At 34.8% G+C, this 17,326-nt stretch overlaps 1 protein-coding gene across 1 annotated transcript; it reads right to left on the bottom strand.

Moving 5' to 3' along the window:
- Positions 1 to 856: 856 nt before the first annotated feature.
- si:dkey-9k7.3 (uncharacterized) lies at positions 857 to 7,926 on the bottom strand. Its single transcript, XM_067401707.1, has 9 exons — positions 7,831 to 7,926; positions 5,777 to 5,883; positions 5,534 to 5,643; positions 5,263 to 5,374; positions 4,511 to 4,525; positions 4,246 to 4,386; positions 4,066 to 4,159; positions 1,642 to 1,692; positions 857 to 1,460 (listed from the first exon to the last, which is right to left on the bottom strand). The coding sequence occupies exons 2-9, from the start codon at positions 5,803 to 5,805 to the stop codon at positions 1,365 to 1,367; spliced, it is 648 nt and encodes a 215-aa protein (XP_067257808.1). The 5' UTR covers positions 5,806 to 5,883; positions 7,831 to 7,926; the 3' UTR covers positions 857 to 1,364.
- Positions 7,927 to 17,326: the final 9,400 nt, after the last annotated feature.

The raw sequence follows: 17,326 nt of genomic DNA, 5'->3' as shown, positions 1-17,326 counted from the left end.
GAATGAGTGAACTAAACTTAAAATCTTTAATTTAAGTTTGCTCTAATGATTGACTAAACCAACACTAAAATATTAGTGAATTTAACGTATACGAGTTTACAGTACTCAGACTTATTGGTTTTAAAACTGAAATGGTTTAAGGCAATCGGTTTCAACATACTTAAAACATACTTAATGTGATGAACTACACTCTAAAATTAGCTGTAAAAAAATTTGCACAGTAAAATACCATTTTCCATTGAAACTGTATATTACTGTTTCAATGAAAAACAGTATTTTACTGTGTAAATAAAGTAAAAAAAAATAGATAAAATAAAAATAAACAAAAATAAAATCACAAGGAGCCAATGCTGTGCAACTTGTGATTTCTGCAGAGATTTGGGCCAGATCATGACTGAATACAGTCAACTTAAGGTCTTATGTGGTCAGTTAGCAGAGTGAACCAGAGGTCAGATGTGCAAAACAAAACTTCATTGTGGAAAAACCTGACATAGTGTTAAATCAGCAGCTGTTTTTGGAAGGGAGATCCAGATGGTGACACGATGTTTCTTGGTACATACCGTCTGCCGAGAGAGATAGAATCGCCTCATTTCAAGAATGGTATTTCAAAAGTCAAATGCTACTCTACATCTGCCATAAACATTAGAGAGGGAAAAAAAAGAGAGAGAGATAAGAAAAGAACACAAAGAGTGCAAATGATCAGGGCAGCTTTCTCACGTACATCACTAAGTTTGGTTCCAACCAGTTCTCATCTTTTCTCTCATCTTGTTGATATACTGTTACCTGTGTTTATCTTTTACAACTAAATATATAATAAAATAATATAAAGGTTTTTTAAGGTGCTGTAAGCAGGGTTATTATAGCTAACTAAAAAATAAAACAAACTAAAACCATTAAAGATTTTGTTACTTGAAATAAAATAAATATTAAGTGAAAAACAATTTAAAACCTTTTATGCTGTTATCCTTTTAACACTGGCAGTATGTAGAAAGAATAAGAGGAATCAGTGTTTGATTTCTATAAAATGTTTTATTTCATTGCATTATATTTATTAGTACAGTCCCTAGTATCATAGTTTGTAATCTGACATAATTGCACTCTAATTGTTAACACAAAAACATCTGAAATCCACAGATCAGCCAAAGATAAATACTGGCAGGTGTTGCCAAACAGCAGTGATGGCATAGAAAGAAGCTCACCACAAAAGTAGTTATCAGGTTATCGGCTATAGTTTGTATACATTATATATTGCATATTTTCAAAGCGATAATAATAATTCTCCATAGTTTGTGATTGATACAGCAGTCTACATCACTGGATTCATACTTAAAATGACTGCTCACGAGTTTTGGTGACATCTGAGCTCAGTTTTCCAGTATGGCAACTCTCTGTCCCTTTCCATTCACGCTCCTCGCCCTCTTCATTTGGTACACCACATTAGCCGCCGCGTCTGAGATGCTCTGGAGAGGAAAACAATTCTACTCAGTGACAGTTTGCGTATGTGTATCACAATTAATCATGCTATCTAAGCATGATTTCTTATTCATTTTATGTATAACAGTTTCTACTTGCATCCAGCTTTAAATTAGATTTCGAATCACAATGTACAATGTAATATAGTGTGAGAGATATTGTACTCACTGCAGTGGAAGATGTTCGGCATGCTGGTTGAGTTTCAGTTTCTGTTGTGTTCTGTTTAGAGTAAAAGTGTCATGTTTTAACTCAAAGACTTTATCATTTAGTCACAATGATTCATTCATAATGCTAAAGTTGTTTGGGCCCTTTTGTGACTGAGCTAAGTTTAAAACATGATGTTCTGTGCTATCACTGACACATATCTACATGAGTATGTGCTTTGGCTGTGGTATGCTGCCTTTAAGTAAACAATGACTAAATACTAAATAATGCAGTCTGAGTCAGCGTGAGTCTTCTTTCAAAAAAATATTAAAAAAAAATCTTAGTGACCACAAACTTTTGAACAGTAAATGTTCCACACAGGGCACACAAGTTCACCCAAAAATGAAATTTCTGTCATTAATTACTCACCCTCATGTTGTTCCAAACCGGTAAGACTTTCATTTATCTTCGGAACACAAATTAGGATATTTTGATGAAATCCAAAAGGTTTCTGAACCACACATTAGATTCACAATTTGTTCTCTATCCTGTCAGACTCGCACGCAGTTGACGTAGTGAAAGAAGTGCAGCGCTTCCGTGTTTATGTCCGAACACCAGCTCAGTATTAATTTGTGTTCCGAAGATAAACAAAGGTCTTAATGGTTTGGAATTACATGACGGTGAGTACTTAATCAAAGAAATTTCATTTTTGTGTGAACTAACCCTTTAACAAGAAATGATTTCATACAAACATTTGCTTTATTTGCCAAAATTGGCAGACTTAAGTGAGTTTTGTTAATACAGCCCAATCACTAAATCACATCCAGACATCATCCATCCGTTTTGGCTGAGCACTTGAAAATACCACTTCATTTTCCTGTAATTATCATTAGAAATGTCTAAAATTTCATTAATAAAATGTTAGATTATTATAATAAAAATCTGTGATGGTAATTTCTTAATTTTTGTTATGCATTCTCTATAGGCCTACTGTAAAATATAATTTCTGCCTCATTCTATGATACGAAGCCACGTCAGCTAACAAAAGGAAGTGATTTCAAACACTCGACTGACGTTATGAAGTGATATGTCATTAAATGTTCTCTTTTGTTTGTAAACACTTCTCATAAGTTTGGAAAGAAATTTGGTACGTGTTGTTGCTTTTTCAAATGCACAAAGTAAAGTGCTTGCAGAGATGGAGCAGCATTCACTGTGAACTGATCACAATCCGTTTCAACGGGAAACATGCTGCGCATATACTCATTTAATTAAAACTTTGGGATTTTGCTTTTTTGCTTAATCGTGAAGCCCTAGATTAACTTCACACACAAACAAGCACAAAACAAACACTCACTTCGCACAAAGCAGCGGCTGTCTCACACATATGCAAAACTGATACTTGTGTGATACTGTGGTAAATGTATTCAGTGCACAGAGCGTTTTTAAAAAAAAAAAAATTTACACAGATTATTTACATATTTGTCGCAATGTACAGCATATATATATATATATATATATGTGTATGTATGTATGTATGTATGTATCTTAGCGTTTTCAAAACCATCGATATTTGAGTTCCAAAACTCATTTTCTGCAGGAACGATACACTGATACCAGCTGCACGTTCTCACTGTGTCTTCTCTCCAACAGTGGAATTGACATACCGTCTCATTCGCTCAGGTTGAACTGGTGTTACAGGGTCTGAATTTTGGTGTGGGGTTGCGGGTATTGCGCATATTTTTGCTCATTCACGCAGGTTTCGCCCTCATACCAAAAGCATGTGTACCACTGATCTATTTAAGTGGCGCACACATAAAGCTGCCTCTCAAATAGCTCACGAGTACCAAATTATGTGGCTTACTGCGCTTGAATGGCCAAATACATACAAAATTATGTCAAAATGTTCATCTTTGTGAGTATTCAGGTAAACACAGTCAGTTTTGGAAACGCATGTTGTGTAACAGTATATTGGATCTATGCATAAGCTCTTAAAGTGACAGCATCCTAATATTCCTGCTGCTGTCTGTCATGTTAATCAAAGAACAAAAGACAGAGAAAATTACTCAGTGCTCTTGACTGAATAACCCTTATAACTGTATTTTAAGCATTAATATAGATATAATGTATAATGAAGACAATTCAGTGTTATTTTACATTTGATTACCTTAATTTCTGTAGCATTTATTACCTGAATACTACTGTTAAAGCCACCTGAAAAATTGCTGCTTATTTGTCTCTTTATTCTATTGTATTTATTTTTGCTATCATTTGCAGTTTGTTTATTTGTTCTTATTTTATTACTGACTTTTTTGTTTGTATGTAAGTTTAGTTCAAAGTATCAAATAAAGCCTCCCTATGCTGTGTGTAAGCTATTGCAACCAAATTTTCAAAAAGTGATGAGATAATAAAAATATTTGTGTGGCAGTATGATTGAGGGTGTATTCAGACCTGGTTGGCAGTGTTGATGTCTTCACAGATCATACTCATGGTACTGATCCAATTCCCATAGATACTTTCTTCTTTGGGGCTTGGCTTCTGTTGACTGTGAGACATATATATAGAGAGAGATGGACATGAATTCACACACATATGATGCACCAGAGAGCTGTCTAGAGAGGTTTGCTGTACCTAATGTCTCTGAGAAGGTCCTGCTGAGCTCTGAGTTGTCTCTGTGCCTCTTGTACTCGGCCCTCCATAGTCAGCCTGGCACACAGCTGGGCGCAGTGAACGCCCAACACAGACATATTTAAACTGCCCGCCCACACCCAACTACACAGACAGAAAAAGAGACAAAGATGAAGAAAGGGAGGTTGAGATGTATACACTACTATATACTCAGAAATTGGAAAAATAAGACTTATTTCTGTTAATAATAAGATTTTCTTATGCTCACCAAGGCTGCATTAATCTGATAGAAAAATACAGTAATAATATTGTGAAATATTATTACAATTCAAAATACTAATATTTTTACATCTTTCTATTGTAATATATTTCAAAATGTAATTTATTCCTGTGATGCAAAGCTAAATTTTCAGCATCATTAATCCAGTCTTCAGTGTCACATGATCCTTCAGAAATCATTCTAATATGCTGATTTGCTACTGCAGTTATTATCAATTATCACTGGTGCTAAATTATTAATAATGGTTCTTATTATTATCAATGTAAAAACAGTTTTGTTGCTTCATATTTTTGTGGAAACTGATACGTTTTTATATTCTTTGATGAATAGAAAGTTCAAAAGAACAGCATTTATTTGAAATATAAATATTTTGTAAAATTATAAATTACTTTGTCACTTTTGGTGTTTCAATCGTTGCTGGATTTAAAATCTTACTTAACCCAAACCTTTGAATGGCAGCATATCATTTTCACAGAAATATTAAGCAGTTTTCAACATTATATTTTAAAAACTATGTTTCAAAATATATTATAATAGAAGAATATTTCACAATATTACTGTTTTTATTGTATTTTATTGTATGAGCAAAAGTCTTTGTTTGTCCACAGTGACATTTTTTGCAGATATTTTGCATGTGAAACAATTAACCATAAATCACCATATAGTTTATGTTGAGTATATCAAGGGCTGTGGATCTGGACAGTGTTTGCTGTTATTGTGTAATATTTTGAGTGATTTACCTGCTGGTGGTGACCCGTTTCTGTTGAGTGATGACTCTCATCACTTTCTGCAATTCCCGAGTCCTGAAACTCAGCTGCAGCTGAAAAGGGACCCGGTCCCGTTGCTGGAAAACTAAAACACAGAGAAAATTCTGCTAAAAATACCAGTAAACAGAGGATGAGTAAACAACAACCAGTAAACAACATGAGGACGAGTAAAGAGTAAAATTTTCCTTTTTCTCTAATGTGTCACAAATGCTTTCTTTTGATGGCACTGTATATTTTTGCTTACTTTCAACTTTTTCCGGTCTGACTGCAAACTGGAAGGTGATCTCAACACCGTCTGTTACGTTGCCAATCTCTCTTACTAACCGATGATTATCCTCCTCATAGGGGAAGTACCTGCGTCAATCAAAGAAGAAGAAGAAAAATAGAGACAGAGGTACAACATATATGGGTGTGTGCATGTTTTTATGTGACTGTGTAGTGCATATGTGTGTTTGTGAATATTTGAAGGTTACTAACAGATACTTACATGCCATCCGGTGCCAGCAGCGTTGCCATGACGCTAGTTGCTAGGACATTGTCAGCTATAGCGCTCTGAATCTCTGTGGCAACTGTACCAATATTTACAATATTTATCTGGGAATAAATAACAAAACATAATGTCGTTTTTCTGACTGATCTTTAATTGTTTTGTATGTAATATTGCATATATTGAAAGAGATACACTACCGTTCAAAAATATCATTGCAATTACAAAAAAAAAATGTTTCTGCTTGAATAAATTTTTAATGTAATATTATCAATGTTAAAAAGAAAAAGAGGAAACATACTATATGTCACATACTATATTTTTTTGTGGAAACATTTTTTTCACATTGGATTCTCTGATGAATAGAAAGTTCTTCGCTGTCACTTTTGCTCAATGCATCCTTGCTGAATAAAAGTATTAAAAAACGTATAAACTTTTGAACAGTAATCTATATTATTCAAACCAAGTACAAACTAAACAGGTGCAACCTTATATATATATATATATATATATAGAGATGGATGTCTAAAGTGACTACAATTTTGCAAACGTGCACACCAGGGGCCAGATTCACATAACATTCTTAAGAATAAAATTCTTCTTAACTGTCATTTTCTTCTTATTTTGTAACTTTATTTTGTAAGAAAAAAGATACGTTTTTGGGAATACAAAATTTTCTTTTCTTAGGAATGTTCTTTTTTTTCAGTTCACCCAAATAAGAAAATTCTGTCATTAATTACTCAGCCTCATGTCGTTCTAAACCTGTAAGACCTTTGTTCACCTTCGGAGCACAAATTCAGATATTTTTGATGATATCCGAGAGCTTTTTGATCCACCATAGGAAGCCGCAAAGAAAAACGCAATTACCACTGCCGAGGCCCAGAAAGGTAGTAAAGATAAAATAGTCCATGTGACTACAGTGGTTCAAACCTTAATGTTATGAAGCAATGAGAATACATTTTGTTCACAAAAACAAAACAAAATTAATGACTTTTAAACAATTTCTTCTCTTCCATGTCGGTCTCCAATGCCATTCACGTTAGCAGCACAACGCATGCATGTATAATGAGCTGACGTTCTGACATAGAACCCGGAAGCGCTGCACTGTGTTTACAACATAAAAAGCATCTGAGACTGACACGGAAGAGAAGAAATTATTGAATAAAGTCGTTATTTTTGTTTTGTTCTTTTATGCGCACAAACAATTTTCTTGTCACTTCATAAAATTACAGTTGGATCACTGTTGTCACATGGACTATTTTAACGGTGTCTTTACTACCTTTCTGGACCTTGAATGTGGTAATAACTTTGCAGTCTTTGAGGTCAGAAAGCTCTCGGATTTTATCAAAAATATCTTAATTTGCATTCCAAAGATGAACGTCCAAAAGTCTTACGGGTTTTGAAATGACATGAGGGTGAGTAATTAATGACAGAATTTTCATTTTTGGGTGAACTAAGGAGAGAAATTAAGATGTTCTTAAGAAAATAATTTGAGAATTTCTTAATTTGTCAACAATTGCACTTGGGAACATTCTTATGAACTTAGAATTTATTTTAAGAACTTTACTTCTTTCTTTACTTCTTTCGTAAGAAGTTTTTTGTAAATCCAGCCCCAGTTTCCTGTTATCATTGTTTCAAAGCACAAAATGTATTTTCACATTTAAATAGAGTTGAAGGGGAAATACTGAACGCAAAATCGTTCTCCCTTGCATGTGTGGGTGTCGTTGGTGATAAGTATCAGTTTCTCTGAAATAGGCTTCAAACTACATGTTGCTTAAACCTATTAAAAACAGGTTAAGCATCTACAGAGGGGTTTATAGTCAAAGTTCAAAAAGTAACAAATTTAGTGCTGTTAGCAGAAACTGTAGAGAAAAGGAGTCATACTGACAATGTGATTACTTCTCGCATAGTTTACACTGAGCAACAAGAATGTGAAATGTAACTAATTTAGTGAAAGATGACCACTTTAGGGGAAATTAATTGTTGCTAAAATCCTTGTGTACCTCTAGGGTTCTCTAAATGTTGCTCACAATCAGTTGTCTTTACCATCTAACCTGATACCTTCAACATGACCCAGGCTTCTCAACAGAGTGACGGACGGTGGACTGCAGATGAACAGTAGCAGTAACTCACTCTGCCTCCTGTGTGGTCAGCCAACCTCCCAACCTCTGCCAAACGACAGTCCTCTCCTTCAAAGGTCATCACGGACACTATCACACTGTAAATGTCCACAACAATGGAAAGGCATGACTTAATAAACACAATAACTTTTCATCCATTTCATTGTGTATTTTTGTCTACAGTCATTATATGTTAAAACTAACATTTAACACTAAGAGATTTGTGCTTCGCGGACGCTCACCCCTTTTCAGCAGCATAATGGGCTAACTGGTTGTAGAAATAAGGTGAGGGGGCGGAGCAATGGGAATACTCTTGATCTAATTGGCCCAGGCCTATGTTGGCCTGCCCATCTGTGCAAATTATAACCTGAAAAAAAGAAATGAAAAAGTGTGTATTAAAATATAACATATTATAAAATATATGTGACACTGCAAGACTGGAGTAGTGTTGTGTTATGCTGCGTCCAAATCTGCGTAGCTACTGCGCTTGAATTTGAATTTACTTCACAACATGAAAAAAAAGTACGCTCTATATACCATAAATGTGGGTTGTATGAATGAAATTCCGACGTACTACATCCGCCATTTTGTTACAGTCACGTGACCTACCAGCATCAGTTGCGTCGCTTCACTGCCATTCATAAATCTTTCCTGTGCCTCATGGGATAGTAAAATGTCCAGCGAATGCACACTTCAAAATCCCGCCGGAAGTAGTAGGTCATTCGGGGACTTTTAGCCTACTGTTTTTTGAACACTATGTATTCGGACATAAAACTCTTTTGCCGTACTGTTTGTCACATACTATATAGTAGGGAAGTATTCGATTTCAGATGCAGTGTTAACTTTTACTTTAGTTTTATTAATATTTTGAGTTTGCTTTTATTTTTACATTTATAGTTTTCATGTTATTTTTAATTTAAGTTTTAGTCATATCATTATTTGCTTTTGTCATTTTTTTTGTTGTAAATATTGCTATTTATGTTTAAATTATTTCATTTTCAATTTTAGTTTTATTTAGTTTTTATTTATTTCCAGTTAAAAATTTTAGTGATTCAACATAAACTTATTTGAGTTTATTGCCAAGGCAATATTTCTAATTCTTGTTAATAACTAATATTAGAAATATATAATTTTCTAATTAACATATTATATATATATAAATATATATATATTCAGCTTTATTTCAATTAACAGAAATGTTTAATAGTTAATTGATTGAAGTTCAGCTTTGTCCATTACATTTTAAAAATATATTAAAACAAAAAACAGCATTTTAAAATAGAAAACAAAATGTTTAACTATAATAATAGTTTATAACATGACTGGTTTTACTGTATGAATGACACAGACCAGAAGCGCGCTCTCTCTTTCTTTCTTTCTCTCTCTCTCTCTCTCTTTCTCGCACGTGCTCTCTCTCTTTCTTTCTTGCGCGCAATCCCAGTTCTCTCAGACAGTGTGCGATTGGTTCTCCTCGCGCCTGAATGGTCAAATACACAAATAGTTGTCAAAATGTCCATTGTGTGGAGTATCTCACGTAAATACAGTCGGTTATGGCTTAAGTGGACGTAAACATTTGGGTGACAGGATATGTGCCAGTATCCATGGATTCGGTCTTAAAGGGACCATAGCCTATTTGCCAAATAATGTTAATAAAACAACAAAATATGTTTAATAAATGTATACATGGTAAATAAACCTAATGTATCTGAAAAAGTTTATATTTAATTTGTATCTCTATGGTATTTGTTGTATTGTTTGTAATTTGTTTGTAAATGTCTTTTTATATAACAACAATTATATATATATATATATTAGTAATTATGCCCTTTGAAGGTTATTGGACACTGTGAAATTTTTGTTCTTTAAGTTTGTGAGAAGCACATAAAATTATTACTTTTTTCATTACAGTAATAATAAAGAGGCTGTCCTACATTCATTAGTCTCACTGTGTGCTTGGAAAACTGCAACATCACCAAAAAAAACAAAACAAAACAAAAACAAAAACAAAAAAAAAACAAAAGCTAAAAGAGAGAGAGAGAAATGAGTTTCCTCCGAGGAGGCAAGGGAGGCAGTGCCTCCTCAAAAAAAATATGATGAGAAAATAATCCATATTACATATAAAACAACACAAATATTACAAATTATGACATTAAAAAGAGCGCGTATTTCTAAAGGAACCCTGCCCAACAGTGACACCCGCAGGTAAAGTTTCAGCAGTAGACAAGCTTTACAGTCTATGGAGTCATGCCTCCCTTTGCTCTCATAGGAAACGATAGAAAATCATCAGAACCCCGGTGTGCGGTGGGTTTTGTGGGGGGCAATTGAGAATGAATGGGGGAAAGTCACGTGAGTGGAGGCAATGTCTCCATCGCGCTATGATTGGATATGATTGGTTTGTGCGATAAATCCCTTCTCTTGTTGACGTGCGCATTCTGCGCGTCAGTTTGACTGAACAAATATTGGTGTCAATCGGAAGACTAACTGAAAAGTACGCAAACCACCCAGTTAGATATCACCGCTTTATGTCACGTCAAAATCAAACTTGAAATGGACTGAAAGCATGATGACTGTGGGTCTTTTTTAGTGCAATCATCTAGTGCATCATGAAATTAAAAATACATCTTTGTGTCTGTGACAGAGGGTGTTTACGGAGCATGACTGATGATCCAAAATAGCCTAAGTTGACTATTAAAAAGAAAAACATCAATACACAAAAAAAAAATATTATTGCCTTTGGAATGAATGAAGAAATGCTTAAAACACTAACTTGATGAGATTGACTTGGTTTTGATAAATAGAACATTTATTACAATACATTGTTAATGTAAAATTACAAAATAGAATTGTATTCAGTTTCTTTTTTCTTTTTTGATGTAATGTAAAGTAATGTTCATTTAACAAGGAAGATGTGTCAATGCTAAGAGTAATGCACAAGAATTTACATTGATTCATAAATAATTAAAAAATGTGCCTCCTCATTTCAGAACACCACTGCACGCCACTGATATATAGGTATCGGTATCGGAGAGTACTAGAAAAAAAGTATCGTACTTGTACTCGGTCCTTAAAAAAATGGTATCGTGCATCCTTATATATATATTTGTGTAACAGAATAAGTGATAAATGATCTACATTTGCAGTCCAAATAAAGTCCTTTTTAGACCATTAATTAGGACCATGGCCTAACTCAATGAATAGTAGTTTTATCATTACATATTTATCATAACAAAGCAGTTATAGTTGTCAGAGCATGTAATTATGAATACAGACCTTTGACCCTGTGAACTGGGATGCCATGGCAACAGAGACGAGGGCAGCAGGTCCCAGTGCTGTGGCTCCATGTTCTCTGAGTCTGGGGAGAGGAAGAAATTGAAATTAATGACATGTTGAGATCATAGCAGTTCACCAGATGATGCATTAATAGTACTGCATTTATGATTTATGGTTATGAAACTATCACAGTTGGTCAATTTAAGGCCAAGTGCCATCTAAAGACCTATTACGTGAAATGTAGGCTGTTAGTCTCAACCTCAGACGTCACACCCACAGACCGCTGGCTGAACGCTTTAAGGCAAGCCTGCAAGGTTAGCAAAAAATACCCTGGGAAGGAGACCAGAGGCCATTTTTGTTGAATGGATGTCAATGAAGGAGAGGCTTCACTACACTGAATAAACTGCTTTTGTGGGAAAACGTTTGATCATTTAATGAATCGATAGCCTCTCGACTAATCTTCAACATGTTTGCTCTTAAAACATTTGTTGTGGAATTATCTATTTTCAGACTTTGAACCAAAAGAAATGCTGTTTTATAAGAGAAGATACAGAAATTGTGCAACAGGTAGGATTCAGTTTATGGCACTTCATTCATTTCTGTGGTATCCACAAACAGAACAACAGTTGCACAACTCTGAACAAAATTCGGTGAAATCAAGGCTGTAATGTGATTGGTTAGCCATTACGTTTTCTCCAATATTAGAGCCACAGACCCTCCTATCTCCCAATAATAAGACCATCTCTGGCATAAGGCACACAAAATGAGGAACACTTCGGGAGTTTTGAAGTCGTCATCTGATTCTACAGGATTTTCAGAAGTCACGTACTGAAAACAAAAGCTGTCGTGAAGCCAATCCCCCTCATAGAAGAGGAAAGCCATGTTGTTTACAACTGTGACAATGAACACTTAGGATCAACTACACACTGGATTTTCAAAAGTATGTGAAGTTTGTTGCAGTAAATTTGCACAACAAAATGATCTGTGATTGGTTGCTTATATATTATATATATGTAGGAATTATAGTGACAGATGGCCCCTTTTTAAATGTAAGCCCCTGAGGAACTCTGCACATCTCTGATTGGATAGAATGTGTGTGTTAAAACTCCACGTAGGCAACAGTTTGTGTCAAGTGTTTTTTACTTGCTAAAAATTATCTCTAACATTTTAAACAGGTTATAGCGATTTTACATACACACAGAGGCTCTTTCTAATGAGACTACAGTCAAAGTGATGATTGACAGATATACAAACATTAATAGAACGTTTTACTCACTCTTTGATTTTCTGGGTGAGAGGCTGGATAGTCTCTGCAATGCAGTGAGGGGTGCTGTAGTTCTCTCCCTCCTTCTTCACATAGTCATAGTCCACTAACGCCCAGTCTCTCAGAGAGAGAGGAACCCCTGTACCGTCACCGTACACTGTTACCTGAAAACCATACACACCACTGTCATGTTTCTTTTAACTCTGAAGTCAATGTGGCACATCACAGTAAATAAAGCACAATGACTTTACTTCTCTTTACAGATACCTAACACTTCTAATATTAGTAGTTTCACTTGTTCTTAATGGTAAATTTTGGTAACCACAACCAGAAGCCACAAGCTAGTCAAAATTAAAACAGGAAATGCTCAGTCATCACAACTTGTCATCTCAGTTACTTTTATAGGTGTGTTGAATTTTGACTTCAGAAGTACAGTATGCAATTCTTCCTCATATCTGTGATTCCTAATTCTTACACAGGGTACATTCAGCCTGGTCAGCCTGTGTTGCCAAAATTTTGTCAACTAGCATAAAGTCTGGATCTCACCGCTGAAGCCAAGTGATGGACATGTAAAATGACCAACCACAGTTTTTGTGTCGTTTAGTCACTAACAACAAAATATATTATACCAGATGTTTTCAAACTTTCTGAAGCAAGGGACCCTCAAATATGATGATCTCTTTGCAAGAGACCCCCTACATATAATATAAAGGCTGCTCTATATTTTCATGTATAAAGACCCATTAATAATTGGTGAGGTAAAAACTAAGGCTGGGTATTGACACAAATTTCACGATTCAATTTTGATTCACGAGCTTGCTATTTGATTACAAATGAATTCAATTCAATATTGATTTATTTGGTTATATACAAACCCGATTACAAAAAAAGTTGGGACACTGTACAAATTGTGAATAAAAAAGGAATGCAATAACTTACAAATCTCATAAACTTAAATTTTATTCACAATAGAATATAGATAATATATCAAATGTTGAAAGTGAGACATTTTGAAATGTCATGCCAAATATTGGCTCATTTTGGATTTCATGAGAGCTACACATTCCAAAAAAGTTGGGACAGGTAGCAATAAGAGGCCGGAAAAGTTAAATGTACATATAAGGAACAGCTGGAAGACCAATTTGCAACTTATTAGGTCAACTGGCAACATGATTGGGTATAAAAAGATCCTCTCAGAGTGGCAGTGTCTCTCAGAAGTCAAGATGGGCAGAGGATCACCAATTCCCCCAATGCTGCGGCGAAAAATTGTGGAGCGATATCAGAAAGGAGTTTCTCAGAGAAAAATTGCAAAGAGTTTGAAATTATCATCATCTACAGTGCATAATATCATCCAAAGATTCAGAGAATCTAGAACAATCTCTGTGCGTGAGGGTCAAGGCCGGAAAACCATACTGGATGCCCGTGATCTTCGGGCCCTTAGACGGCACTGCATCACATACAGGAATGCTATTGTAATGGAAATCACAACATGGGCTCAGGAATACTTCCAGAAAAGATTGTTGGTGAACACAATCCACCGTGTCATTCGCTGTTGCCGGCTAAAACTCTATAGGTCAAAAAAGAAGCCATATCTAAAAATGATCCAGAAGCGCAGGTGTTTTCTCTGGGCCAAGGCTCATTTAAAATGGACTATGGCAAAGTGGAAAACTGTTCTGTGGTCAGACAAATCAAAATTTGAAGTTCTTTTTGGAAAACTGGGACACCATGTCATCCGGACTAAAGAGGACAAGGCCTTGTCCCAACTTTTTTGAGATGTGTTGATGCCATGAAATTTAAAATCAACTTATTTTTCCCTTAAAATTATACATTTTCTTATTAAACATTTCTTATTAAACATTTTCTTATTAAAAAATTAAACATTTGATATGTCATCTATGTTGTATTCTGAATAAAATATTGAAATTTGAAACTTCCACATCATTAGGGCCCGAGCACCGATGGTGTGAGGACCCTATTGGAATTGCTCAGCCAAAATTTTTTTCTTCTCCAAAATGAATTGCATTTTTGAGGGCCTAAACGTTCTCAAAAACTCATGAAACTTTGCACACACGTCAGAAGTGGTGAAAATTTACATCTGATATGGGTTTCAGAATTAGGTGTGGCAAAATGGCTCGATAGCGCCACCTACAAAATTTCAATTAAGCGCCCTTCGTGCTACGTTTCACGTACAGTTATGAAATTTGGCAGACAGATGTAACAGCCAAATACAGACAAAAAAGCCCCTGGGTTCAAATTTTGTAAACCCAACAGGAAGTGAGATATTTTGAATTTTCTCTACAAAATTTTGGCAGTTTTTGCCATTTCCACATGTTGTACTTTAACAAACTCCTCCTAGAGCTTTAATCAGATCAAACATCATATTTGGTCAGTCTAATCTAAAGGCCTTTGCGATGTTAAATTGCGCAGATCTAGAGTTTTCGCTGAAGGGCGAGTCCGTGGCGGCCTGGCAAAGATTGATGTTTCGCCATGAAACAGGAAGTTGTTGTAACCCGGGCATACAATGTCTGATCTGCCCCAAACTTCACATGTTTTATTAGAGTCCTGACCTGAAGACATCTATATGACAATATTCAGTTACAGTCATAGCGCCACCTGGGGGCAACAGGAAATGACATGTTTTACACTGTGATTAACTCCTCCTAGAGATTTAATCAGATCAATGTCATTTTTTGTCAGTCTAATCTAAAGGCCTTTGTGACGTTAAATTGCGAAGATCTAGAGTTTTCGTTGAAGGGCGTGTCCGTGGTGACCGACAAAGTCTGATGTTCCGCCATGAAAGAGGAAGCCGTTGTAACTCAGGCATACTATGTCTGATCTGCTCCAAACTTCACATGTGTGATAAGAGTCCTGGCCTGAACATATCTATATGCCAATATTCCGTTAGTCATAGCGCCACCTGCTGGCAACAGGAAATGGTATGCTTTACCTTGTAATTCCCTCCCAGAACCACATTTCAATATGCCACAAAGTACCAAACATACTAGAAACACGTTAAATCATGCAACACTTGGCTAAGTGCTAATGTATGCGATTAACGCCATGAAACAGGAAGTTGTTGTAACTCAGGCATATGATGTCCGATCTGCTCCAAACTTCACGTGTTTGATAACAGTCCGGGTCTGAACACATCTATATCGCAATATTTGGTTATGGTCAAAGCGCCACAAAGCAGGAAGTGTGGCAATTCGAAATGACTCAATGGCATAATTCTCCTGTATTCATTCGCTTACATGCTAGTCGACCACTGTTCTCTGTTTTCCTAAGGCCAACGGGTGGCGGTGAGCCCTGGTGCGAGGGCCCTTTCATCGCTGCTTGCAGCTTTAATTGCATTCTGTTTTTATTCACAATTTGTACAGTGTCCCAACTTTTTTGGAATCGGGTTTGTAGATCAGATACAGTCCAAGGAAAAAAATCTCAACTAATGCTGTAAACTATACAGGGATTCAGTTGGTAGGCCTACTACATTTCTATAACACTGAAGGTTAATATTAACTGACACTGTACACAAACACTTAAATTACACACAAGGAGTTTTTATATATATATATATATATATATATATATATATATATATATATATATATATATATATATATATATATATATATATATAAATAAAAACTCTTTGTGTGTAAATATATATATATATAATTTTTATATATAATTACATAATTATGTTTTTACTCCAATTCGTTTTTTGAAATATAAACATTTATATGGTGGCTGTCATATAAACTTGACATATTTATACATACATTAAATACTGAAGAACAGTAAAAATATAATAAATTTGTTATATGGTGATGCATATATTTAGCAAAATGCTGCTCTCTAGAGTTAATTTTTTTTACCTGACTAACAAGTTTATGGTCTGAACGGCTTTTCTGAGGTAAATGTAACATTACGTCAAATGCTGTTTTATTGACATCTTTCCGTGGTTGAAACATTGATTGAGTAATTATATGAGACATGATACGGATTTCGGCAAGTTATACTGTATCTTTTAACATACCTTCTGATGTTCATTTATGTTTATTTCATGTGGTAACTCGTAGTAAAGTGAAAGAGATGATCAGTTCACGCTTCACTTGAACTAAAGCGCTACAGCGTTCTGTCAGGCCACATTAAAGAGTGCCAAAACTGTATCTATTGTTTGAATTTCCTAATAAAATCAACTTTGTTTCTTATTAAGAGTAACAAAGCACAAAGCTAACTGCAGTTTTTTTAATTGGATGGATGGGAGATGGTTTACATTGTCATGTTCATCAACTGAAAACTGTACAAGTTAAAAGATTGATTCTTGGGATTTAAGAATCGATATCGAATCGATTAAAACCGAGAAAACAATATTTTTTACCCAGTCCTTGAAAAAAAATGTAATATTATATAGAAAACACGTTTTCAAAATTAAATAACTGGCTTTTATATTGCTGTTGTAACATAAGTCAAAGCAAAAAAATTAAAATTCAAATATTATGTTTTGTTCAAACTAACATTAGCGTAATGTTGTACAGAATAAACCTGACAACAAATACTTTCAAGTAAATTAAAATATGAATGCATAGTGCTTGTTGCAATACATAATTTCATTTTGTTTTTTGTTTTGCTGTCCATCCCCCCAAAAAATATATAAACTATACATAAAAAAATTTAATTATAATAATAATAATAGACCAATTTTATATAATAATGTATTTTATATAATACATAAAAACATAACATCACTTTTTTCCTTTCATATTTTCTGTGTTTGAAAATTGCTGGATCATACCACAATAACTGACTGGCATTGCTAAAAATTTAAAAAATGGTGTGGCAGTTTTTGTGAATGAGTGTAGAGAAAAAATAAAGGTCAGATCAGAACTTGAAATAATA

Source organism: Chanodichthys erythropterus, chromosome 11 (genome assembly GCF_024489055.1).
Source record: "Chanodichthys erythropterus isolate Z2021 chromosome 11, ASM2448905v1, whole genome shotgun sequence".
Lineage (NCBI taxonomy): Eukaryota > Metazoa > Chordata > Actinopteri > Cypriniformes > Xenocyprididae > Chanodichthys > Chanodichthys erythropterus.
The sequence above is the reverse complement of the archived record's forward strand: the minus strand, read 5'-3'. Positions and strand labels throughout refer to the sequence as shown.

Excerpts from the sequence above, each read along its gene's own strand:
- si:dkey-9k7.3 (XM_067401707.1), bottom strand. The coding sequence starts at position 5,805 with ATGGCAACGCTGCTGGCACCGGATGGCAT. Across the intron at positions 5,375-5,533 it reads CAGACCGGAAAAAGTTGAAA|TTTTCCAGCAACGGGACCGG; the intron begins GTAAGCAAAAAT and ends TCTGTGTTTTAG. Across the intron at positions 1,693-4,065 it reads ACATCAACACTGCCAACCAG|AACACAACAGAAACTGAAAC; the intron begins GTCTGAATACAC and ends TACTCTAAACAG.